At 42.8% G+C, this 27,259-nt stretch overlaps 1 protein-coding gene across 2 annotated transcripts in view; it reads left to right on the forward strand.

The window, feature by feature from the left end:
• The first annotated feature begins 1,113 nt into the window (after window positions 1–1,113).
• Window positions 1,114–27,259, forward strand: part of LOC112255048 (proto-oncogene tyrosine-protein kinase Src) — a 31,211-nt gene continuing 5,065 nt past the window's right edge. The window contains exons 1-7 of one of the 2 annotated variants that reach the window (XM_024428099.2): window positions 1,114–1,563; window positions 11,894–12,169; window positions 19,959–20,058; window positions 22,307–22,324; window positions 22,780–22,878; window positions 23,640–23,743; window positions 24,206–24,355. In XM_024428099.2, coding sequence (XP_024283867.1) covers window positions 11,902–12,169; window positions 19,959–20,058; window positions 22,307–22,324; window positions 22,780–22,878; window positions 23,640–23,743; window positions 24,206–24,355 — 739 coding nt within the window. In that variant the 5' untranslated portion in view covers window positions 1,114–1,563; window positions 11,894–11,901. The remainder of the gene's footprint in view (window positions 1,564–11,893; window positions 12,170–19,958; window positions 20,059–22,306; window positions 22,325–22,779; window positions 22,879–23,639; window positions 23,744–24,205; window positions 24,356–27,259) is intronic. The other variant, XM_024428100.2, reaches the window with a different exon arrangement.

Consider the following 27,259-nt stretch of genomic DNA (forward strand, 5'->3'; position numbering starts at 1 on the left):
ACCACTTCATGTAAATGTACATTACTATATTGTACATAGGCTGGTCATCTAGGTCCGTACCCTTAGACCTTCTATCACCATGACGATGAACAATGCACAATACAGTATTTGAGTACATTGACACATCAAGTGGTTTGTGATGATGTGGCTCAGTTGGTAGATCATGGTGTTTGCAATGATAGGGTCGTGGGTTTGATTCCCACAGGGGACCAGTATGATTTGCTCTGGATAAAAACTCAACTAAAATGGAAAAGGAATGAATAGACCATTTCAGTTTTCAAATAGAAATAAATAGCATTTGCCAAGTATTTCAAGAAACTGTAAAACATATATCAAGCAAGTATTTTTGTTTTCCAGAAGTATTATCAGATTAACTGTTTTGTACAGATAATTATCAAACTCAAGTTACACATTCAGGTAAACACTCAAATACATTTATATAAATGTTTTCAGAAAAGTACTGCACAGGGCCTTTACTATTCATGTATTAGTAGGAATTAAAGCGTTTCCACCGGCATTTTTCGCATAATTAATTTTTACGGACACAACAAGATGCCACGTTGTCTAGTGTATTTTGTTTTGTCGACATTTGAAACGTTTACCGAGAAAATGTGCTGTTTCCATCTGGCTTGTCATGACATGTTTTATCCTACATGTACTTTACTTGCATAAAAGTTTTAATGGAAACCTGGTTAGAGACTCACTTTTCAGTTTTTCCAATTTTAATCCAACTAAAAGTAATCAAACGTAAATTTAGATTGGTACAGATAGTACAGTAATATCAAATGGGAAATGGATGGTAGAACGTGTTCCCTTGTCTTTCACAAACGAGTCCTAACCTAATACAGTATCTATTCCAAGATATAAGGACAGGTTTCCCAGACACAGATTAAACGTCCTATACTAAAAGCATGATCAATGAGCATAACATTTGTATTTAGTCCACGACTAGGCTAAATCTGTGCTCGGGAAACTGTCCCTAAATGGTTGTGTTTAAAAAATATGTTGATATTGGAATTGTCTACGTGAACTAAATTATTCAACGGAGCTACGCTGTATTCCTGACTCCATCCAATTGCGCAAAAAACGTAATTCATTCTCCCCTATCATACATATTGTGCTGTCTTGTTTCGTCAGTGATGCATAGTGATCTTGCCTTTTTCCCTACAAGGCATGTTTTCACTATATCTCTCGTATATGGCTCCGGGATTAATTTCACAGCCCTAATTTATCACTTCGCATTTCATTAAGCCTACTTAATTTTACTGATATCCTAAACGGATGGATGTCCATTTCCACCGCCTACTTGCGTTTATTTTAGCGAATTGGATCGCCACCGCAATCTGAGTTGTGCCCTCTGCTCAAGGCAATTCGCGTCATGACCTGTCTATTCTTTCAAATTCGCTAAATGGCATTTTCCTTCGGTACTAGTGTTCTCAAAGAAGTTAGACATAATTCGTTTTCGAATCCTTTTCATCAAATGAAGACTACTGTGGGGATTTGATTAGGTTCTTCACGCACTCTTCTGTGCCTTGCGTAAACCTCAAGACGCTTGCTTCAAAGGTAAGTGTTGATTAGCCTAAAATATTTAGCTTTCACCGGATGAAGGAATGTCAATACATTTTAGTAGAATACATTTTCTTGACGTTACACAAAGGATTCTTAATTCGACAGCGTTTCTATTGCTGGTTTCACATTGTTCCCACCCCACAATGTTTTATGTTGACAGTAGAATGTTAGTCTATTTCATCAAATGTGTACCCTTCCATTTATAGTGACTGTCGTTGACAGATTTTATCTCCCGCACAGCCTACATGGGCTACTATAGTATCATGTATGTCCGACACCTCGATTGAAATGAAGGTATAACAATAATCAATAAACACACACAGGCCATTGAAATTCAAAATGGAGTTGTAACAGCACCTGATTTGATTCATACAGTCCTATTATAGCCTACAAAGCACGTATTAATAGTAGTATGCATAAGCATGACCTGCACTAAAATACACCCTAGCCAATATCCATTTACAGTCACGAAATTATGTTGGGTTTTCCTATCAAAGGCGTGACCCATTTTTCACCAATGGTGTTACAATACTGCATAGGACAACGTGCGTAAATAGTGACCGGCTGTGAGGAACATCATTTCTTTCGGGCTTTTTGGTTATACACGTATTATTATTATTATTATTATGATTTGGATAGAGACAACCCATACAATGTATGCCCCCCCCCCCCAACCTCTTATTTTAGCTACAGCCTATATTTACTGGTTTGAATGAAACAGGTGTGCATCCCTGGGAATTTTAGCGTGGACTGTTCCCAAGTGTCAGCGTATCTGAATGGAGCCTATTGTTCCAGTCTGGCTGAACCACACCATTGCATTATAATAGAATAACACAGCTGTATTGATATGCTCCCATACACTGATTCATAACACCCTTACCAACATAAGAATAACATTTGCAAGTTGGCATATTTCTAATGTCAGAGGTGCAGCCTGTACTGCATGGCAATCTATTCATGTGCTGTTGAGTCTTTGTTGATCGGCTCTTGTTGATGTGCGTTCCCTAAGGATTTATCCAAGGACTGAGATGGTTTCAATATAACCTACAGAATGTGTCTATTAAAAGGGAACAGAAGCCCAGTTCCTATTTCAGTCAGTTTTTATGGCTCATTGTCTGTCAATGGTTGATACTGTGTATCTACTTCCTGTTCTTACTGTGCAGAACATGGCTTGTTGGTTTAGGGACAGTACTGTACTAAGTGACGGACAGAGAAGGAAGTGGATCCAGCGCTGAGTTTATCACCTGGGTATTCCCCTGACCGCACTCCTCCTGTACCCCGCTCCCCCTCTCCCTCCATTGTCTTTGCACAGCAATGGAGGAGAGAAGATTAGATGGGACAGGCCGATAAAACCTTGTTTTCTGGAGAGCTGAGGACTCTGGGACTGCGGAGACAGACACTACCATCTCCCGTGGAGCTTTTTTTTATCATCCATTAACGGGGACCACGAGACGACATCAAGGTGATTCTTGGTCCGTTCTTAGCCTGCATCTTAAATGGCATTCTATTCCCTATATAGTACACTAATTTTGACCAGAGCCCTGTGCCTTAGACTATACGGAATAGGGTACCATTTGAGATAAACCATGGCACATGCAAGCATTATTGCAATTGTTTATCACTGCCATATTACTGCAATTTTCTATGAACTAAGCCTCAATTTGGTGGCCAGGCTATATTTAGCAGAATTGTGGATTGTTCTGAGGATTGTAGATCTATTCACCGTAGAGTAGTTGGGGAGGGGGTCTAAATATATCCCCATTTAGTGTTTGTTTTCGCTCCAAGGAACCGGGTAGACCTATGTCAGAATGAGGTGCACACACCTTTCTTTGTTTCAGATTAGTCTCTTTTGATTTGACCATCAGTCTCAAGTGAAAGTCCCAACTGATTTCCTCAATGGAGCAGCAGGGCATGTTGAAACCAAAGTAACCATAATTCCACATAACCATTGTACATGGGGCTTTTAAAATGTTTTTTTTATTTTATAGAATGTGCCTGGGCGTGTGCAGCATGTTACAATGCCTAGTGAAAGTCTACAAACCCCTTACACTGTCAGATTTCGCTGCCTTCCATTCAATCTAAAAAGAGATTCACTTAGATATTTTTTCCCTACAGATCTACACATTTTCAAAGTGAAATAAAATGATTGAAACATTTCTAAATGATTAAAAGGGAATACTTGGTGGAGGCATCTGAAAATCCTGGGATATTCTACAGTGGGACAGTTATACATTTTGAATGCAAAAGACACCAGAGACAAGGTTTGAATATTGCTGTCTAGCAAATGATTCCCAACCAAATTTACTGAGCTTGAGGGCAATTCCACGGTAAAAAATGTTGAGACTCAGATTTTTCATTTTAAAATGTGTGTCAGGCAAAAACTATCGATTGCAAAGTTAAACAGACCATACAACGCTATGCACAAAGAATACTCTAACACTTTTCCACTGAAATTTTTACAAAAACAGAATGATGACACAAAAAGGGGTTAAAATGTCTTCACCCTCAGGTGCCTGTTGGAGGATTCTGATTTTCCCACATTCTTACAGTCTTATGGTGAAAGTTCTGAGACTCAGGATTACAATCCCCCCTCCTTTCTCTCCCCTCTTTCCCCATGTTTCTCTCTTCTTTCTTTCTCCTTCCTCACCCTCTCCCATCTCTCCTACCCCCTTCCCGCCCTCTCAATCTCTCTGAATGTGGGAACTAGGAACAAATCACACAGTCACAGATCCTGATGTTCAAGCACTCTGGCTCCATATTAGGGGAAGGCGCTACTGGTTGCATTAGTTCCGTTGTTTACACACTGTGACAGGCTGCTAAGGGTGTGCTGTTCACAGTTTCCTCCTGGCAAAGAGCAGTCATAGTCCCTTAAGAGGTTTCAACAGCCTCTCAGAACTCCTAAATGGCTTCCATCCCTCTTCTCCTCAAAACACTCATTGCTAATGATTGGTGCCAGCAGAGCACAATATTGTAGAACTTTCAGATATAAATACTTCTTCATTTTATTTAACCTTTATTTAACTAGGCAAGTCAGTTAAGAACAAATTCTTATTTACAATGACGGCCTAACCCGGACGACGCTGGGCCAATTGTGCGGCACCCTATGGGACTCCCAATCACGGCCAGTTGTGATACAGCCTCAAATCGAACCAGGGTCTGTAGTGACGGATCTAGCACTGAGATGTGGTGTCCTAGACCGCTGTGCCACTTGAGAGCCCCAATACATTATGTAGAACAAACACGCTTCCCTTACATGTAAACAAAGGAATCACGTACGCTCTGTTTATGCCTACGCGGCCCAGGTGATGGCACTGAACAGGAGCATGGTTTTGTCCTGCTTCTCTACCCAATGCCCTTGCACAATCCCTCTCATTAATCTAAAGGGAATGGACTGGTGTAGGAAGAATGGTGGGAACCCTCCAACTAATTATTGCACCAACCCAAAGTTTTTAAATCCATGACAAAGGAGTGTGCAAGTACACACCCAGGGAGAAGGGTATAGAATCGCAATACAACCCCAATGGGGTCATGGAAGAGGTTGTTTGAGGCTGCTGAGTACATTCTGTACCGCTTCAGGTTGAAGTCGAAAGGGAAGAAACTCCATCTTGATCCTTCACCGTGGTCTCTCGTCTTCTAGTTACTTTTCAATAGATTTGTATGATACTGTGCTTGACTTTTGTCACAGGTCACTGAGCAATATTTTTTTTTATTTTTTATTTATCTGTTATTTTACCAGGTAAGTTGACTGAGAACATGTTCTCATTTGCAGCAACGACCTGGGGAATAGTTACAGGGGAGAGGAGGGGGATTAATGAGCCAATTGTAAACTGGGGATTATTAGGTGACCATGATGGTTTGAGGGCCAGATTGGGAATTTACTCAGGCTAAATTCAGGCAAAATATTTATATCTGAAGCACTCAGGCTAAATTGTTTGAAGGCAAGTTTAGGGGTAAGAAAAATGTCCAGGAGTTATCCATAGAGAGAAACCTTTTGAGGGACCAAACTTGTAACAATGGAAACTAGAGGTCAACCGATTATGATTTTTCAATGCCGATACCGATTGTTTGAGGACCAAAAAAGCCGATGCCGATTAAATGTAAAAAAAAAAAAATTTGTAATAATGACAATTACAACAATACGAATGAACACTTATTTTAACTTAATATAATTCATCAATAAAATCAATTTAGCCTCAAATAAATAATGAAACATGTTCAATTTGGTTTAAATAATGCAAAAACTAAGTGTTGGAGAAGAAAGTAAAAGTGCAATATGTGCCATGTAAGAAAGCTAACGTTTAAGTTCTTTGCTCAGAACATGAGAACATATGAAAGCTGGTGGTTCCTTTTAACATGAGTCTTCAATATTCCCAGGTAAGAAGTTTTAGGTTGTAGTTATTATAGGAATTATAGGACTATTTCCCTCTATACCATTTGTATTTCATTAACCTTTGACTATTGGATGTTCTTATAGGCACTTTAGTATTGCCAGTGTAACAGTATAGCTTCCGTCCCTCTCCTCGCTCCTCCTTGGGCTCGAACCAGAAACACAACGACAACAGCCACCCTCGAAGCAGCATTACCCATGCAGAGCAAGGGAAACAACCACAGGCTCAGAGCGAGTGACGTTTGAAACGCTATTAGCACGCGTTAACTAGCCAGCCATTTCACTTCGGTTACACCAGCCTCATCTCGGGAGTTGGTAGGCTTGAAGTCATAAACAGGGCAATGCTTGACGCACAACGAAGAGCTGCTGGCAAAACACACGAAAATGCTGTTTGAATGAATGTTTACGCGCCTGCTTCTGCCTACCACTGCTCAGTCAGATACTTGTATCAGTCAGATACAAGTATCAGTCAGATTATACGCAACGCAGGACACGCAAGATAATATCTAGTAATATCATCAACCATGTGTAGTTAACTAGTGTTTATGATTGATTGATTGTTTTTTATAAGTTGCTAGCTAGCAACTTACCTTGGCTTACTGCATTTGCGTAACAGGCAGTCTCCTTGTGGAGTGCAACAAGAGGCAGGTCGTTATTGCGTTGGACTAGTTAACTGTAAGGTTGCAAGATTGGATCCCCGAGCTGATAAGGTGAAAATCTGTCGTTCTGCCCCTGAAGGAGGCAGTTAACCCACCGTTCCTTGGACGTCATTGAAATTAAAATGTGTTCTTAACTGACTTGCCTGGTTAAATAAAGATTAAATAAAAGGTAAATAAATAAAAATCGGCAAAATCAGTGTCCAAAAATACAGATTTCCGATTGTTATGGAAACTTGAAATCGGCCCTAATTATTCAGCCATTCCGATTAATCTGTCGACCTCTAATGGAAACCCATCGTTTTCTGATCAGTAGCATGGGCCAAAGGTTCAATGGAGTGTTCTTTGAATTAGGCCATGCAAAAGGAATTAGGGTTGTAGGGTTTTCTATATAAAATAAGTTGCATGCTGTGCTAATGTAGAAGCCACGCTGGTATTCTGTACCACACTCCCACCAGCACTCTGCTCTCCAAAGTAAATGTCAGCAGAAGGTCTACTGCAGAGGAGGCTGGCGGGAGTGGCTATAGGAGGACGGGCTCATTGGAATGGCTGGGATGGCATCAATGGAACGGTATCAAACCCATCAAACATATGGAAACCACATTTATTACATTCTAGCCATTACAATGAGCCCATGCTCCTATAGCTCCTCCCACCAGCCTCCACTGCCCTACTGGTATACTTCTAAAACATCAGGACAGGAGCTTTTTGAAACACAAAAAAAACCTGAAATTGAGCATTCCCCTGTTTCAAAACGTTTTCTCCCAATTTTGTTCTGAACATAATGAGCCAGGTCAGGTGATGTCACTGTTTGAGCTAGCTACATTTCCACCGTTCTAGGACATTGGTACAGGATTTTGGCCTTGAATGTTTTGTCCAAATCCAGACCTGTACACAAGCTAGCTAAGCTAGTTTACACTAATTAGTCCATTGGTACAGGCTTTTGCCCTGGGTGCTGTTTGGTCCAGGGCCCGGGCAATGCGCCAAGCTATCTTAACTAGTTAGCTACCACTATGCTAAGCTATTACATTGGTACAGACTTTTAACCCCAGCTGATGGTATTTTGTCCAGGGCCAGGCATGTGTACAATATTTGTCCTTTTTGTCCCTCTGGTCCCATAATAACAGTGACTTACAGCAGGAAGACCAGTCAGTACTAATATAATACAGCCCAGGCTCTGGCCAGCCTCATCGAACACCCACTAACATTGAGCAGTCATCTACCCCCCCAGGTCTCTCTCTGTGTGACTAAGCAGCATGAAACTGAGGGAGACGTTAACCCCTTCACTGGGCTGGCTTTCATTCTGGCTCCGGATGAATCAAAGACACTCACGTCCACACTCACTCACACACATACAGTAGGCATGCACGCTAGGGCCGGAACGATACCAGTATCTCCATACGCATTAGTATTTTTATTTCTTTGAACCTTTATTTAACTAGGCAAGTCAGAACCAATTCTTATTTACAATGACGGCTTACCAGAAGGCAAAAGGCCTCCTGTGGGGACAGGAGCTGGGATTAAAAATAAAATATAGGACAAAAACACACATCACGACAAGAGAGACAACACACCACTACATAGAGACCTAAGATGACAACATAGCATGGCAGCAACACAACATGACAACAACATGGTAGCAACACAACATAGCAGCAGCACAACATGGTAGCAGCACAAAACATGGTACAAACATTATTGGGCACAGACAACAGCACAAAGGGCAAGAAGGTAGAGACAACAATACATCACGCAAAGCAGCCACAACTGTCAGTAAGCGTGTCCATGATTGAGTCTTTGAATGAAGAGATTGAGATTAAACTGTCCAGTTTGAGTGTTTGTTGCAGCTCGTTCCAGTCGCTAGCTGCAGTGAACTGAAAAGAGGAGCGACCCAGGGATGTGTGTGCTTTGAGGACCTTTAACAGAATGTGACTGGCAGAATGGGTGTATGTGGAGGATGAGGGCTGCAGTAGATATCTCAGATAGGGGGGAGTGAGGCCTACGGGTTTTATAAATAAGCATCAACCAGTGGGTCTTTTTTTTAATATATATATATTTTTTACCTTTATTTAACTAGGCAAGTCAGTTAAGAACAAATTCTTATTTTCAATGACGGCCTAGGAACAGTGGGTTAACTGCCTGTTCAGGGGCAGAGCGACAGATTTGTATCTTGTCTGCTAGGGAATTTGAATTTGCAACCTTCCGGTTGCGACGGGTATACAGAGATGACCAGTTTACAGAGGAGCATAGAGTGCAGTGATGTGTCCTATAAGGAGCACTGGTGGCAAATCTGATGGCCGAATTGTAAAGAGCATCTAGCCGCTTGAGAGCACCCTTACCTGCCGATCTATAAATTACGTCTGCGTAATCTAGCATGGGTAGAATGGTCATCTGAATCAGGGTTAGTTTGGCAGCTGGGGTGAAAGAGGAGCGATTACGATAGAGGAAAACAAGTATAGATTTAACTTTAGCCTGCATCTTGATATGTGCTGAGAGAAGGACAGTGTACTGTCTAGCCATACTCCCAAGTACTTGTATGAGGTGACTACCTCAATCTCTAAACCCACAGAGGTAGTAATCACACCTGTGGGTAGAGGGGCATTCTTCTTACCAAACCACAGGACTGTTGTTTTGGAGGTGTTCAGAACAAGGTTAAGGGCAGAGAAATCTTTGTTGTAGAGTGTTTAACACAGAATCCGCAGAGGGGCCAGAAGAGTTTAAGACAGAATCATGGCAAGGAAACAAAATACAAAACGGATTTAACTTATTTAGGAAATCAGCTCTAATGTTGGAAATAAGCATCATTATGTTGTCATCCGGAGTTAAATATATTTATTTTCCAAGCTATAGCACCCAATATTTACACACAGCAGGTTTTTAAAGGACCATAGAGTTTTGCTTGCTTCGTGGTTTAATTTTTGCCATGGAAAAAATATTGCGATACTGGTATCGTCCCAGCCCTAATGTGCACACACACACACACACACACACACTCCCTTCCACATATACAGATGCACACAACAGATTTACATACACACAACTGAGTTGCACCCCCTTTTGCCCTCAGAACAGCTTCCATTCACCGGGACATGGACTCTACAAGGTGTTGAAAGCGTTCCACAGGGATGCTGGCGCATGTTGTCTCCAATGCTTCCCACTGTTGTATCAAGTTGGCTGGATGTCCTTTGGTTGGTGGACCATTCTTGATACACACAGGAAACTGTTGAGCATGAAAAACCCAGCAGCGTTGCAGTTCTTGACACACTCAAACCGGTGTGCCTGGCACCTATTACCATACCCCATTCAAAAGCACTTAAATCTTTTGTCTTACCCATTCACCCTAAGAATGGCACACACACAATCCATGTCTCAAGGCTTAAAAATCCTTCTTTAACCTGTATCCTCCCCTTCATCTACACTGATTGAAGTGGATTTAATAGATGACATCAATCAGAGATCATAGCTTTCAGCTGGATTCACCTGGTCAGTTTACGTCCTAATGTTTTGAACACTCAGTGGTGTATTTAAACCCCCAAAGCACAACACCTGACTGTGTCGAGGTCTTTTCACACTCATGGACAATGCAGCAACTGTACACACCAGACACAACCTCACCCCCAGATGCTGCAGCAACACTCCCACATACTGTACACACCAGACTCAACTCCAGATGCTACAGCACCTACCTTCTCTAGTCCTTTTTCAGCTATTCCTAGTTCCCCTGCTCCTTCCCCACCCACTGTTAGTCACACTCAGCCCTGTCTGTTTGTCAACACACACAAACGTTATGTTCTTCTATCCTCGTGGGGACCTGAAATGTATTTCAATTCAAAATTACCCCAACGCCAACTCCTAATCCTAACCCCCTAACCCTAATTATAAACCTGACCCAAATTACAACCCTTAAACCTAACCCCTAAACTTAAAATAGCCTTTGTACTCATGGAGAATCTTTCTTGTTTTACTACCCTTGTGAGGTGATTTGGGGATTTTAGGTCCACGCAAGGATAGAAGAAGCAACCCCCCCCACACACACACACACAGTCACAGTGAGTGTGTTGGAAACGAGATGTGAGAGACACGGGGTGTGTGTGTGTCAGAGCTTCTGTTCTCAGGGACAGACGAACAGCTGCTCACACACACACTAACTGCCACACACAACGGAACAAGCCGTGTGTGTGTGTGCGGGTGTATCATCTAGCTTGTAATAGGTTTCCATTGTGACTCATTCTGTTGTACAGAGGGAAGAATTTAACTGGTGTTTGTGTCCATGATTGTAACAGAGTCTGTAAGAATAGGATTCAATTTGAAATATAGGGGTGATAAACCAAATACTGTAGAATTACCGACGAGGATAAAATTATTGTTGTCAATGTCGGCCAGGGCCAAAGTTTCCGCTCAGAGCTGTCATAAACTGTGTCTTATATTGTGTACATTGTAGATCTGTATTTATTTAATACCAGGTTGAATCAACATATTATATGACCTTGAATCTACAAACACCCGTCGCTGTCTGTTGACTTTTTCAAGGTGTCCTCTTTTAGAGTATTTGCCTTGTAAGCGGCTCCAGCAACTGAAACTGGAAGATCTCCAGGGAAACTCAATGAATGGACCCTGAATAGAGACTCAATAGCAGGGTCATGTTCATAAGGTCACGTTTTTAAAATGTTTTGCAATGGAAAATGTGTGCCATATTGGACCAGGTAGTCCCTTTCAGCCAGTTTTCTTCCATTTGGTTCCTAATGACCACCACCCTGCTGAATGATTCTACTGTTGCAGGGAAAGGGATGATATAGAACCAGACCTGGGTTCAAATACTATTTCAAATAACAATTACTTTTACATTATTATTTTTTTTGAAAATAAATATTTTAATGTATTTGGAAATACACTTGGAAACTATTTTAAAATTCACTGACCCAAATACACTCCCATGCATTTAACCCATGTATTTCAAAATAGTATTTTAAATACAATTTGGGAGACTATTTGTTTATTATTTTACAAATAACCATTTAAATACTAATATAAAAGTACTTATTTTGGGCTGTGTATTTGAAAATACTCAAAAAACACAGAAAAAACTATTTTATATACCAGATACTCAAATACACATCAGGAAGAGATGGGTCTCTCCATCCAATCACCAGCTCGAGCTTGAGTGAATTCAATTCAGAGTTTGTATAGAATTGAATTGAGTGATTGTATTGAATCAAACAGGACTGAACTGCATTGAGCCAGATTGATATGAATCCATTTGAGATTTTAATATTTTTCTCAGGCCTGCTGATGGGGGCGGGCAAGAGCAAGCCCAAGGAGCCAGGCCAGCGCTCACTGAGTCTTGATGGCACCATTGGCACGGGCTCGGACAGTGGGCACCACCACCACCTCAACTCGACCCAGCAGACCCAGACCCCCAACAGGAGTCCCGCCGTAGGGGGCGCCAGACATGGCCACCACCCCGGGAATGCTCCCACCAACACCCCTGAGCTGGCGCTGTTCGGTGGAGTAGACCACGCGGGCAGTATCACCTCCCCTCACAGAGGACCACTGGCAGGTAGGTGGAGCAGGAAGTTCTTAGGCTGCATTCAGCAGGGGAAACGTTGTGGAACATTTAGATGGGCTGCTTTCAGCAGGGGAAAATGTTTGGAACTTTCAGCTGGGCTGCGATTAGCATGGCAAAGCATTGTGGAATGTTCAGATGGAAATATGTTATGTAAAACAAACATGTTATTGTTCCACATTTCTTTGAATTACTTCTCAATAATAATTTTGGATACATATTACAAGTGTATGCCACAAATACATCCCTCAAAGTACAGTACCTTTCTATTGATTTTGTTTGAGGAGATCCAAAATGTCATTATTCATTCCGGCTAAGGGCTGTTCTTTATGCACGACGTAACGCGGAGTGCCTGGATGCATTCCAGGTGACTACCACATGGAGCTGGTTAAGAGAATTCCAAGAGTGTGCAAAGCTGTCATTAAGGCAAAGGGTGGCTTCTTTGAAGAATCTCAAAAATAAAATAAATGTGGATTTGTTTAACACTTTTTTGGTTACATGATTCCATGCAGTGGCAAAAAAAATGGTGAACCCTTTGGAAATACCTGGATTTCTGCATAACTTGGTCATAAAATTTGATCTGATCTTCATCTAGGTCACAACAATAGACACACAGTCTGCCTAAACTAATAACACACAAACAATTATACGTTTGTCTTTATTCACACTTGGGATGCAAAAAGTATGTGAACCCTTGGATTTATTAACTGGATGACCCTCCTTTGGCAGCAATAATCTCAACCAAATGTTTTCTGTAGTTGCGGATCAGACCTGCACAACGGTCAGGAGGAATTTGACCATTCCTCTTTACAAAACTGTTTTAGTTCAGCAATATTCTTGGGATGTCTGGTGTGAACTGCTCTCTTGAGGTCAGGACTCTGACTGGGTCACTCCAGAAGTTGTATTTTCTTCTGTTGAAGCCATTCTGTTGTTGATTTACTTCTGTGTTTTGGGTCATTGTCCTGTTGCATCACCCAACTTCTGTTGAGCTTCAATTGGTGGACAGATAGCCTTACATTCTCCTGCAAAATGTCTTGGTAAACTTGGGAATGAACTTTTCTGTCGATGATAGCAAGCTGTCCAGGCCCTGAAGCAGCCCCAGGAAAAGCAGCCCCAAACCATGATGCTCCCTCCACCATATTTTACAGTTGGGATGAGGTTTTGATCTTGGTGTGCTGTGCCTTTTTTTCCCTCCACACATAGTGTTGTGTGTTCCTTCCAAACAACTCAACTGTAGTTTCATCTGTCCACAGAATATTTTGCCAGTAGCACTGTGGAAATACAGGTCCACTTTTGCAAACTTCAGACATGCAGCAATGTTTTGTTTGGACAGAAGTGGCTTCGTCCAAGGTGTCCTCCCATGAACACCATTCTTGTTTAGTGTTTTACGTATCATTGAGTCATCAGAGATGTTAGCATGTTCCAGAGATTTCTTTTAAGTCTTTAGCTGACACTCTAGGATTCTTCTTAACCTCCATTGAGCACTCCTTGGGAGAGTAGCAACAGTGCTATACTTAATCCATTTACAGACAATTTTTCTTACCGTGGACTGATGAACATCAAGGCTTTTAGAGATACTTTTGTAGCCCTTTACAGCTTTATGCAAGTCAACAATTCTTAATCTTAGGTCTTCTGAGATCTCTTTTGTTTGAGGGATGGTTCACATCAGGCAATGCTCCTTGTGAATAACAAACTCAAATTTTGTGAGTTTTATTTTAAAGGGCAAGGCAGCTCTAACCAACATCCCCAATCTCGTCGTATGTTTGTCTATTGTTGTGACTTCGATGAAGATCAGATAAAATTTGATGACCAATTTATGCAGAAATCCAGGTAGTTCCAAAGGGTTCACATACTGTTTCTTGCCACTGTATGTCGTGAGGAGAACACACTGGAGTCATTTAGCCTTTTGGTTGGAGTGGGAAATGTATACTGTAGGTGGAGCAAAACACCAGTCTCAACGTCAACAGTGAAGAGGCGACTCCGGGATGCTGGCCTTCTGGGCAGAGTTGCAAAAAAAAAGCCGTATCTCAGCCTGGCCAATAAAAATAAAATATTAAGTTGGGCAAAAGAACACAGACACTAGACAGAGGAACTCTGCCTAGAAGGCCAGCATCCCGGAATCGCCTCTTGACCGTTGACATTGAGACTGATGTTTTGCGGGTACTATTTAATTAAGCTGCCATCTGAGGACTTGTGAGGCGTCTGTTTCTCAAACTAGACACTCTAATGTACTTGTCCTCTTGCTCAGTTGTGCACTGGGGCCTCCCACTCTTTCTATTCTGGTTAGAGCCAGTTTGCTCTGTTCTGTGAAGGGAGTAGTACACAGCGTTGTACGAGATCTTCTGTTTCTTGGCAATTTCTCGCATGGAATTGCCTTCATTTCTCAGAACAAGAATAGACTGACGTGTTTCAGGAGAAAGGTAATTGTTTCTTGCCATTTTAAGCCTGTAATCGAACCCACAAATGCTGATGCTCCAGATACTCAAATAGTCTAAAGAAGGCCAGTTGTATTGCTTCTTTAACAGAACAAGAGTTTTCAGCTGTGCTAACATAATTGCAAAAGGGTTTTCTAATGATCAATTAGCCTTTTAAAATGATGAACTTGGATTAGCTAACACAACGTGCCATTGGAATACAGGAGTGATGGTTGCTGATAATGGGCCCCTGTACCCCTATGTAGATATTCCATTTAAAAAATCTACCGTTTCCAGCTACAATAGTCATTAACAATGTCTACACCATAATTTCTGATCAATTTGATATTATTTTAATGGACAAAAAATTTGCTTTTCTTTCAAAAACAAGGACATTTCGAAGTGACCCCAAACTTTTGAATGGTAGTGTGTGTGTATATATAACAAAAATATAAACACATGTAGTGTTGGTCCCATGTTTCATGAGCTGAAATGAAAGATCCCAGAAATTTTCCATACGCACATAAAGCTTATTTCTCTCAAATGTTTGACACAAATTTGTTTACATCCCTGGTAGTGAACAAAGATAATCTGACGGGTGTGTCATATCAAGAAGCTGATTAAACAGCATGATCATTACACAGGTGCACCTTGTGCAGGGGACAATCTAAAATGTGCAGTTTTGTCACACAACACAATGCCACAGATGTCTGAAGTTTGAGCAAGCTTGCAATTGGCATGCTGTTTGCAGGAATGTCCACCAGAGCTGTTGCCAGATAGTTTAATGTTTATTTCTCTACCATAAGCCTCCTCTAAAGTCGTTTTAGAGAATTTAGCAGTACGTCCAACCGGCTTCGCAACAGCAGACCACGTGTAACCACGTCAGCCCAGGTTCTCCACATCTGGCTTCTTCACCTACGGGATCACCTGAGACCAGCCACCCGGACAGTTGATGAAAACTGTGGGTTTGCACAACCGAAGAATTTCCCTGAGATGGTCAGAAACCCATCTGTTTGCTGATAACAACATTGTGAACAGAGTGCCCCGTGGTGGGATTATGGTATGGGCAGGCATAAGCTATGAGCAACGAACACAATTGCATTTTATCGATGGCAATTTGAATGCACAGAAATACCGTGACGAGATTTTGAGGCCCATTGTCGTGCCATTCATCTGACGCCATCACCTCATGTTTCAGCATGATAATACACAGACCCATGTGGCAAGGATCTGTACACAATTCCTGGAAGTTAAAAATGTCCCAGTTCTTCCAGGGCCTGCAGGACCAGACATGTCACCCAATGAGCCTGTTTGGGATGCTCTGGATTGACGTATCCGACAGCGTGTTCCAGTTCTTGGCAACATCCAGCAACCTTGCACTTCCGTTGAAGAGGAGTGGGGCAACATTCCAGAGGCCACAATCAACAGTCTGATCAACTCTGCGAAGGAGATGTGTCACACTGCATGAGGCAAAAGGTGGTCACACCAGGTACTGACTGGTTTTCTGATCCACGCCTAAACTTAAAAAAGGTTATCTGTGACCAATAGATGCATATCTGTATTCCCAGTTATGTGAAATCCATAGATTAGGGCCAAATGGATTTATTTCAATTGACTGATTTCCTGATGAACTGTAACTCAGTAAAATCTTTGAAATTGTTTCATGTTGATTTTATATTTTTGTTCAGTGTAAATCACACAGCTGACCAAATTACGCAGTATTTTACTTCTGGGTATTTTACTTCCACGATTATAAATAGCCAGGTTGTTCAGCTATATATGTACAACCCACAGGAGGTTGGTGGCACCTTAATTGGGGAGAACGGGCTCGTGGTAATGACTGGAGCGGAATAGGTGGAACGGTATCAAATAAATGGTTTCCATGTGTTTGATGCCCTTCCATTTTCCCCGTTTCAGCCATTTATTATGAGCCGTCCTCCCCTCAGCAGTCCCCACTGGTACAAGCCTCAGAGGAGAACCCCAGGACCTCAACAAGGTCAACCGATAGGACACATACAGCCACAACACAGTGGTGCTACTGATGATTGGTATTTTTTTACCTTTATTTAACTAGGCAAGTCAGTTAAGAACAAATTCTTATTTTCAATGACGGCCTAGGAACAGTGGGTTAACTGCCTGTTCAGGGGCAGAACGACAGAGTTGTACCTTGTCAGCTCGGGAATTTGAACTTGCAACCTTCCGGTTACTAGTCCAACGCTCTAACCACTAGGCTACCCTGCCGCTCCAATATAGTTAGCTAGCCAGGCAGTTAACTGCAGTGCCCAACCACCTGAATATCAGCTATGATGCCCAATATGTGAATGTTTGTTTGTTTTAGCTACTATCACAATGCTGATTGCCTATGATGGTAAAGCTTTCCATTTGGCTATTACCGTTAAGTGTATATCGTCTGTCTTGCTTAAAATTTAAGTAATTGACACAAACAGCCATGTGATCACATTCAAACATGTTCTCATGTGGCAACTGCATTCTGATGGCGACAGAGCAAGGAAGCAAGTGCTGCAAAAGTTCTGCAGTCTGCAACAACTACAAGGAGTGGATTCAGGGGTTTATCACCGAGCACCCGGGATTTGTGGCTAACTGCCTGATTCGCTATGTCTAGTCCTCTGTAGCTAAGTTGGTAGAGAATGGCTCTTGCAATGCCTGGATAGTGGCTTTGACTCCCAGGGCCACCTATACATAACAAATGTATGAACACATGAATTTAGGTTGCTTTGGATAAAAAAAGTCTCTGCCAAAATTACAGTAATATTATTATAATACCAGTTTTTATGAGTTGGTGCACTATGACGAGAAGGTGAAGTAACTATAAACGAGTACGCTGTCAGCAATCAGTGACCACATTTTATTTCCCCTAGCTTTATGCTATAGTTGCGATATAGTGTGCTTTCTGGACTGACGTGTGTTTTATTCTCTTTCAGCACCTTCTAGTGTACTGGCGATTTGTGTAGACTACTTCCTTTGGCGCAGGTTAGGAAGAGGAAACGGGGGTACCTTTCCATTTATTCCATTCCAATGAGCCCGTCCTCCTATAGCTCATCCCACCAGCCTCCGCTAGTGTATTTGCAGCATCTGTTGACAGCGACTATTGAATTACAATAAATATAATGTACTAAGTTAGATTTGTGTGAAGACTGAAAAACATACAGGTATTGTTGAGATGGGAATGGTATGATCATGGAAAAACCTTCTTTAAGGCTACATCTGCTTGGAGTGCCAAGCCCGTCTCCAGGTAGTGCCAAGCCCGTCTCCAGGGAGTGCCAAGCCCGTCTCCAGGGAGTGCCAAGCCCGTCTCCAGGGAGTGCCAAGCCCGTGTCCAGTGAGTGCCAAGCCCGTGTCCAGTGAGTGCCAAGCCCATCTCCAGGGAGTGCCAAGCCCGTCTCCAGGGAGTGCCAAGCCTGTCTCCAAGGAGTGCCAAGCCCGTCTCCAAGGAGTGCCAAGCCCGTCTTCAGTTTGACTTTGAAGACTCTCACAGACCTGACATGACACTATAGTGTGTCTAGACCAGATGGTCAATCATTATTTTGCGTCTCCTGTAAAGTGATTGGTTGCACTTTAATTTCTGGGATTTTCTGCTGGCTAGAGTCCCCCGGCGTCTAATTAACCAATCAAAGATTCGGACCGGGGAACCAATCAAAGATTCGGACCAGGTGCTCGTTATAAAGGGAAAGCTGAGAAACTATAGATGTTGTGACCGTCAAGGACATTAGGCAGCCCTAATGTCAATGCCGGTATCTCTTTCCAGGAAATGTACATTGGATTAGACAGCCCAATGTTTCCCGTAGTTGTTTTTATTTTGGGAGGGTGCAAAAGCCAACAATGTAATATTCTAAGATGTGAATGCCAAAACATTAAATTGAAATGAATTGAGACAAATATTTAAGTGTTTTGGCAACAGAGCTGATTATCCTACTGCCTATTTCAGTAGTTTCTCCCATTCTTCTCTGCAGATCCTTTCAAGCTCTGTCAGGCTAGATGGGGAGTGTCGCTGTACAGCTATTTTCAGGTCTCTCCAGAAATGCACGATCAGGTTCAAGTCTGGGATCTGGCTGGGCCACTCAAGGACATTCAGAGACTTGTCTCGAAGCCACTCCTTGGCTGTGTGCTTAGCCTCGTTGTCCTATTGGAATGTGAACCTTCGTCCCAGTCTGAGGTCCTGAGCGCTCTGGAGCAGGTTTTCATCAAGGATCTCTCTGTACTTTGCTCCGTTCATCTTTCCCTCGATCCTGACTAGTCTCCCAGTCCGTGCCGCTGAAAAACCTCCCCAAAGCATGTTGCTGCCACCGCCATGCTTCATTGTAGGGATGGTGCCAGGTTACCTCCAGACGCGACGCTTGGCATTCAGGCCAAGCATTTCATCAGAACAGACATCTTGTTTCTCATGGTCTAAGGGTCCTTTAAGTGCCTTTTGGCAAACTCCAAGTGGGCTGTCATGTGCCTTTTTACTGAGGAGTGGCTTCCGCCATGACTACTCTACCATAAAGAAAGGCCTGATTGGTGGAGTGCTACAGAGATGGTTGCCCTTCTGGAAGGTTCTCCCATCTCCACAGAGGAAGTCTGGAGCTCTGTCAGAGTGACCATCGGGTTCTTGGTCACCTCCCTGACCAAGGCCCTTCTCCCCCGATTGCTCAATTTGGCCGGGCGGCCAGCTCTAGGAAGAGTCTTGGTGGTTCCAAACTTCTTCCATTTAAGAGTGATGTAGGCCACTGTGTTCTTGGGGACCTTCAATGCTGCAGAAATGTTTTGGTACCCTTCCCCAGATCTGTGCCTCGGCACAATCCTGTCACTGAGCTCTACGGGCAATTCCCTCAACCTCATGACTTGGTTTTTGCTCTGACATGCACTGTCAACTGTGGGACCTAATATAGGTGTGTGTGTGTGTGTGTGTTCCTTTCCAAGTCATGTCCAATCAATTTATCACTGGTAGACTCCAGTCAAGTTGTAGAAACATTTCAAGGATGATCAATGGAAAGAGGATGCACCTGAGCTCAAGTTCGAGTCTCATAGTAAAGGGTCTGAATACTTATGTAAATAAGGTCTTTCTGTTTTTCACTTTGTCAGTATGGGGTATTGTGTGTAGATTGAGGAAAAAATATAATTTAATCAATTTTAGAATAAGCCTGTAACGTAACAAAGTATGGAAAATATCAAGAGGTCTGAATACACTCTGAAGGTACTCGTAGTTCTATATGAATATAGTGTATTACAAAAAGAGGATGCTGTACTTTGCCTTGAGAGATGCCAATCCTCAGCTCCATGTGTGTTAGCCCAAAACTCTCCTATCTCTAACATTTTGTGTGTGTGTGTGTGTGTGTGTGTGTGTGTGTGTGTGTGTGTCCATCCTGTAGGAGGTGTCACTACATTTGTGGCACTCTATGACTATGAATCACGGACTGCCTCAGACCTGACCTTCAAGAAAGGCGAGCGGCTGCAGATCATCAACAACACGTAAGGAGATGCCCACTCCATCGTCTCCCTGTTTAGATACTACATGTCCACCATGTACTCTCACCTAGACACACACACTCATCCAGACGAAGACAAACCCAAACACACACCGTATGGACACACAAGCATGCACACTGTGCACACACAGTCACAGTGAGTGCTGACTTATTCATAATTCCTCGTTAGCCAAACAACACTGTCTGTCCCCTTTCTGTCGCCCCATCTGCTGTGTACAACATTACTACTAATGTTTTCAGATCTTACAAGGGCAACCTTGTCAGGTCATGTTCCTTAGGCACCAAACGAAAGAAAACAAACTGAAACAGCGAGGCACTACTGCTGTAAAAATGTTTTCTGTTGCGTGCCTTAATGAACGTAATCCTGATTCCCTTCTACTGTTGATTGGGTCTAATAGTTCAAGTTTGTCCTTTCCAAAAGCATCACTCTGACAGACACAAGCCAGTTTGTTTCCAAAAAAGTCTTTGTTCCATCACTGGGTATTTTGGATGCAACAGGAGAGAATACGTCATACCCAGATATATCACCCAACGAGCCTATTTAGATACAACAGAGCTGGATTACAGGAAGACGGTTCACAGCTCACTATAGGAAGACATTTTAAAATGCACCGTTTCAAAACATACATTTCAGGTCAGGCCATGTGGAAGTTAGGTACAGGATGGTCTCTGCCTGTTTTACACACACACACACACACACACACACACACACACACACACACACATACAGTTGAAGTCGGAAGTTTACATACACTGAGGTTGGAGTCATTAAAACTAGTTTTTCAACCACTCCACAAATTTCTTGTTAACAAACTATAGTTTTGGCAAGTCGGTTAGGAAGTCATTTTTCCAACAGTTGTTTACAGACAGATTATTTCACTTATAATTCACTGTATCACAATTCCAGTGGGTCAGAAGTTTACATACACTAAGTTGACTGGGCCTTTAAACAGCTTGGAAAATTCCAGAAAATTATGTCATGGCTTCAGAAGCTTCTGATAGGCTAATTGACCTAATTTGAGTCAATTGGAGGTGTACCTGTGGATGTATTTCAAGGCCTACCTTCAAACTCAGTGACTCTTTGCTTGCCATTATGGGAAAATCAAAAGAAATCAGCTAAGACCTCAGAAAAAATTGTAGACCTCCACAAGTCTGGTTCATCCTTGGAGCAATTTCCAAATGCCTGAAGGTACCACGTTCCTCTGTAGAAACAATAGTACGCAAGTATAACCACCATGGGACCACACAGCCATCATACCGCTCAGGAAGGAGACGTGTTCTGTCTCCAAGAGATGAAAGTATTTTGGTATGAAAAATGCCAATCAATCCCAGAACAACAGCAAAGGACCTTGTGAAGATGCTGGAGGAAACGGGTACAAAAGTATCTATATCCAGAGTAAAATGAGTCCTATTTCGACATAACCTGAAAGGCCGCTCAGCAAGGAAGAAGCCACTGCTCCAAAACCGCCATAAAAAAGCCAGACTACAGTTTGCAACTGCACATGGGGACAAAGATCATACTTTTTGGAGAAATGTCCTCTGGTCTTCCAAATGGACAATGACCCCAAGCATACTTCCAAAGTTGTGGCAAAATGGCTTAAGGACAACAAGGTCAAGGTATTGGAGTGGCCATCACCTCAATCCTATAGAAAATTTGTGGGCAGAACTGAAAGTGTGCGAGCAAGGAGGCCTACAAACCTGACTCAGTTACACCAGCTCTGTCGGGAGGAATGGGCCAAAATTCACCCAACTTATTGTGGGAAGCTTGTGGAAGGCTACCCAAAATGTTTGACCCAAGTTAAACAATTTAAAGGCAATGCCACCAAATACTAATTGAGTCTATGTAAACTTCTGACCCACTGGGAATGTGATGAAAGAAATAAAAGCTGAAAAATCATTTTCTCTACCATTATTCTGACATTTCATATTCTTAAAATAAAGTGGTGATCCTAACTGAACCAAGACAGAGAATTTTTACTAGGATTAAATGTCAGGAATTGTGAAAAACTGAGTTTAAATGTATTTGGCTCAGGTGTATGTAAACTTCTTACTTCAACTGTGAGTGTGTATATATATAATCACACACACACAGTGTACCCACCGTTAGTTGTTGCTACTGTTCTATGGTCTGGTCTTGTGTGCTCTGCTGTTTGCTGCATTTCTTTCTGTGTGTTTTTGATGTTCTCTGCTGTCTGTTATTTCCCTCTCTCATGCTTCATGGTTTCTCTTAGGAGAAAGTACAGCTTCAGGTCAGTGAACTAATCCTTTCTGATCCTCCCTGTCTTAACTTCTCGTCACCTTTCCTCTTCCCGATCAACCCCGTTTTTCCTCAGTGTGCACTGAGGTGATGTGTGTCAGCTCAACCTACAACAAACCAAACCATTTGTGCTTATGAACTCAAAGGAAAAATGACAGTGTGTGAAGTATGTTTTGTCATTGTTTTCACTTGGTTTGCCTGTTTTTAAAATTATTATTTAGTCAAGAGAGGTTAAGATCTTTTTTGATCCTATGAATGTCATGGTGTGAGCACACAGTGTCCTCCACTGGTTTACTCCCAGGGCTGTTTTTAGGCTTCAACCACGGTCAAATGTGTCTACCTGATGTGAGTGACCAGTTAGTACTCTGAATGAACCCAGGGAGGGCTTCTGTTTGTCCAAGTCAATAACCCTGTCATCACCTCCTTCTCTCCTCTGTCTCGCTGCAGGGAAGGGGACTGGTGGCTGGCTCGGTCTCTGACTACCGGAGAAAGCGGTTACATCCCCAGCAACTATGTGGCCCCCTCTGACTCCATTCAAGCAGAAGAGTACATCAACTTTGTTTTATTTATTTATTTATCTCGATCTTTCCTGTTTTTATCAAGTTATAAAATGTAGACTTTTTTTTGGAAACAGCCATGGGTTTAGAATGCTGAGATGGAGCTAGGGTTGCAAAATGCTGGTAACTTTGCCTATATTCCCAGTTTTTCCAGAAATTTTGTTTGGCAGATTCCTGGAATCAGAAAGAAATGTGGAATCCTCCAACCAGGATTTCTGGAAAAACCTGGGAATTTTGTTACTAGAATGTTGCAACCCTAGAAGAAGCAGCATGGCGTCCAGCTTTAATAACATTGGCCAAACTCTCTCTAAGTATGATTAGGGACAAACCCATCTGGATAGTAAAATACCCTGGTCTCAGATGTACTTCAGATGTACTTCAGTGGTGCTCCATAAGGATATTAAAGGGACAGTTTCCCTCCAAAATCACAGTTTGTTAGGCATTTTCATTTCTCAAAAGTGGCCTTCTGATGGTTAAACTCCATGTCTCAGACCATCTGTTTTGTAGATCCACCTATATGCCACAATCAAAAATATGTTGGAAAAGATAAGCACTGCATAATTTCCCCACAAAATTGATGTGCTAATAAAGCTGGATCGACACAATACCACTGGAACGTGGACTCGTTGACGTGACACTTTTTTTTAGGTCTGAATACGTGACCCAACTATGCTTTTGGAGTGCAATGCCACTTTGCTCAGTGGCAGGTTCTCACTGTTCTTTCTCACTCACTCTGGCCCACTTTCACAGGTGGTATTTTGGGAAAATAACTCGGCGCGACTCAGAGAGGCTCCTTTTGAGTTTACAGAACCGACGAGGCACCTTCCTGGTCCGAGAGAGCGAGACCACCAAGGGTGAGAAGAACCCCTCAGAGAGCGACAGACATTTTAGATGTGGAGTAGAAGCACTGTTAGATTATTGTCAAATTCCTTGTTGAAGTTTCCTCTTTTTATTGTGAAGTAGTAAATTTGAACACGGAATGAACCCACCAAACGGTTGAAGAGGCACTTTGTCCCTCTACCCCAAACAATGACAGAAATGCAGTGAAACTGACTTGTAGAGTTGAGTTTGAGGGTAATGAGGTCATGTGGTGTAGTTTATGATGTGAACATGCAGTGTGCTAATGTGTGTAGTGTGGAACACTAGATGCGTAACTAGCTTGATTGGAGTATGACTACTACAGATGTCCAGGTGATCCATTCAAACTTGAAGTTAACTGGTTTTGACCCACACATTACTCCTTCCACACACACAGAAGCATAGAGATGATGCAGACAATGTATCAAATGATTTTGTAATTCTATTTTTCTGCACAGGAGCCTACTGCCTGTCCGTGTTGGACTACGACAACACCAAAGGTCTCAACGTCAAACATTACAAGATACGCAAGCTAGACAGCGGTGGTTTCTACATCACCTCACGCACCCAGTTCAGCAGCCTGCAGCAGCTGGTCTACCACTATCATAGTGAGTAAACCGCTCGCCTATTACTGTCGTGGAGAGTAACCAGCTGATCTATTACTGTCGCAGTGAGTAACCAACTGGTCTTTGACTGTCACGGTGAGTGACCCCCTGGCATGTTACTGTCACGGTGAGTAACCCCCTGGTATGTTACTGTCACGGTGAGTAACCCCCTGGTATGTTACTGTCACGGTGAGTAACCCCCTGGTATGTTACTGTCACGGTGAGTAACCCCCTGGTATGTTACTGTCACGGTGAGTAACCCCCTGGTATGTTACTGTCACGGTGAGTAACCAACTGGTCTTTGACTGTCACGGTGAGTGACCCCTGGCATGTTACTGTCACGGTGAGTAACCCCTGGTATGTTACTGTCACGGTGAGTAACCCCTGGTATGTTACTGTCACGGTGAGTAACCCCTGGTATGTTACTGTCACGGTGAGTGAACCCCTGGTATGTTACTGTCACGGTGAGTAACCCCCTGGTATGTTACTGTCACGGTGAGTAACCCGCTGGTATGTTACTGTCACGGTGAGTAACCCCCTGGTATGTTACTGTCACGGTGAGTGACCAGCTGATCTATTACTGTCGCAGTGAGTAACCAGCTGATCTATTACTGTCGCAGTGAGTAACCAACTGGTCTTTGACTGTCACGGTGAGTGACCCCCTGGCATGTTACTGTCACGGTGAGTAACCCCCTGGTATGTTACTGTCACGGTGAGTAACCCCCTGGTATGTTACTGTCACGGTGAGTGACCCCCTGGCATGTTACTGTCGCAGTGAGTAACCAACTGGTCTTTGACTGTCACGGTGAGTGACCCCCTGGCATGTTACTGTCACGGTGAGTAACCCCCTGGTATGTTACTGTCACGGTGAGTGACCCCCTGGCATGTTACTGTCACGGTGAGTAACCCCCTGGTATGTTACTGTCACGGTGAGTAACCCGCTGGTATGTTACTGTCACGGTGAGTAACCCCCTGGTATGTTACTGTCGCAGTGAGTAACCAACTGGTCTTTGACTGTCACGGTGAGTGACCCCTGGCATGTTACTGTCACGGTGAGTAACCCCTGGTATGTTACTGTCGCAGTGAGTAACCAACTGGTCTTTGACTGTCACGGTGAGTGACCCCTGGCATGTTACTGTCACGGTGAGTAACCCCTGGTATGTTACTGTCACGGTGAGTGCTGGTATGTTACTGTCACGGTGAGTAACCCCTGGTATGTTACTGTCACGGTGAGTAACCCCTGGTATGTTACTGTTAACCCCTGGTATGTTACTGTCACGGTGAGTAATCCCCTGGTATGTTACTGTCACGGTGAGTAACCCCTGGTATGTTACTGTCACGGTGAGTAACGGTGAGTAACCCCTGGTATGTTACTGTCACGGTGAGTAACCCCTGGTATGTTACTGTCACGGTGAGTAACCCCTGGTATGTTACTGTCACGGTGAGTAACCCCTGGTATGTTACTGTCACGGTGAGTAACCCCTGGTATGTTACTGTCACGGTGAGTAACCCCTGGTATGTTACTGTCACGGTGAGTAACCCCTGGTATGTTACTGTCACGGTGAGTAACCCCTGGTATGTTACTGTCACGGTGAGTAACCCCTGGTATGTTACTGTCACGGTGAGTAACTCGCTGGTCTGTTACTGTCACGGTGAGTAACCCCTGGTATGTTACTGTCACGGTGAGTAACCCCTGGTATGTTACTGTCACGGTGAGTAATCCCCTGGTATGTTACTGTCACGGTGAGTAACCCCTGGTATGTTACTGTCACGGTGAGTAATCCCCTGGTATGTTACTGTCACGGTGAGTAATCCCCTGGTATGTTACTGTCACGGTGAGTAACCCCTGGTATGTTACTGTCACGGTGAGTAACCCCTGGTATGTTACTGTCACGGTGAGTAACCCCTGGTATGTTACTGTCACGGTGAGTAACCCCCTGGTATGTTACTGTCGTGGTGAGTAACACGCTGGTCCGTTACTGTCACGGTGAGTAACCCCCTGGTATGTTACTGTCACGGTGAGTAACCCCCTGGTATGTTACTGTCGTGGTGAGTAACACGCTGGTCCGTTACTGTCACGGTGAGTAACGTATTATATTAGCACCTTATATGTTAATAGATGCTTACAAGCATGATTATTATACAGCCAGTAACACCAAAATTTAAGTGAATGTTTTGGTGTTTATTTGTTCATGTACTGTAATATGGTGTAAAGTCAAGGGCGTGGTTTGAGCAATTCAGTCGTTCTGTTTCACAACCGTTTCCAATTCGTGTAAAGTGCAATGGCTATCTGTCTCCGGACTTGAACCCCATTTAAAACCTGTGGTTTGGATTGAAGTTTGGATTGAGGTACAGAGGTACAGACTAAGGATATCAAGGTTCTGGAAAGATTCTGTATGGCGGAATGGTCCAAGATCCCTCCGAATGTGTTCTCCAACCTCATTAAACATTTTAGAAAAAGGCTCAGTTTTGTAATTCTTGCAAGGGGAGGTATAGTTTATATGTTAAACATAATATTTTTCTATGATCAATTGTATTAAAAAATATAATTCCCAAGGTTTTTTGCAAACAATATAGCTGATTATTTGAATTATTTATTTTGTATTGTGATTTTTGCTCATTTTTATCAAGGCTGTCAATAATTTTCGACCCAACTGTATATTTTAAATATATCATTTTTGTTACATGGTATGCAGTGTCTTTGTCAATAATACATCAAAGTGAAACCGAATACAGACGACACAGACAGAATAACTCAATAAGAATATTGAACACACCTTTAACACATCTTTATTTGAAAGTTTTTACCCCTTTTTCTCCCCAATTTCATGGTATCCAATTGGTAGTTAGTCTTGCCCATCGCTGCAACTCCGATACGGACTCGGGAGAGACAAAGGTCAAGAGTCA

Source organism: Oncorhynchus tshawytscha, linkage group LG07 (assembly GCF_018296145.1).
Source record: "Oncorhynchus tshawytscha isolate Ot180627B linkage group LG07, Otsh_v2.0, whole genome shotgun sequence".
In the NCBI taxonomy this organism is placed as follows: domain Eukaryota; kingdom Metazoa; phylum Chordata; class Actinopteri; order Salmoniformes; family Salmonidae; genus Oncorhynchus; species Oncorhynchus tshawytscha.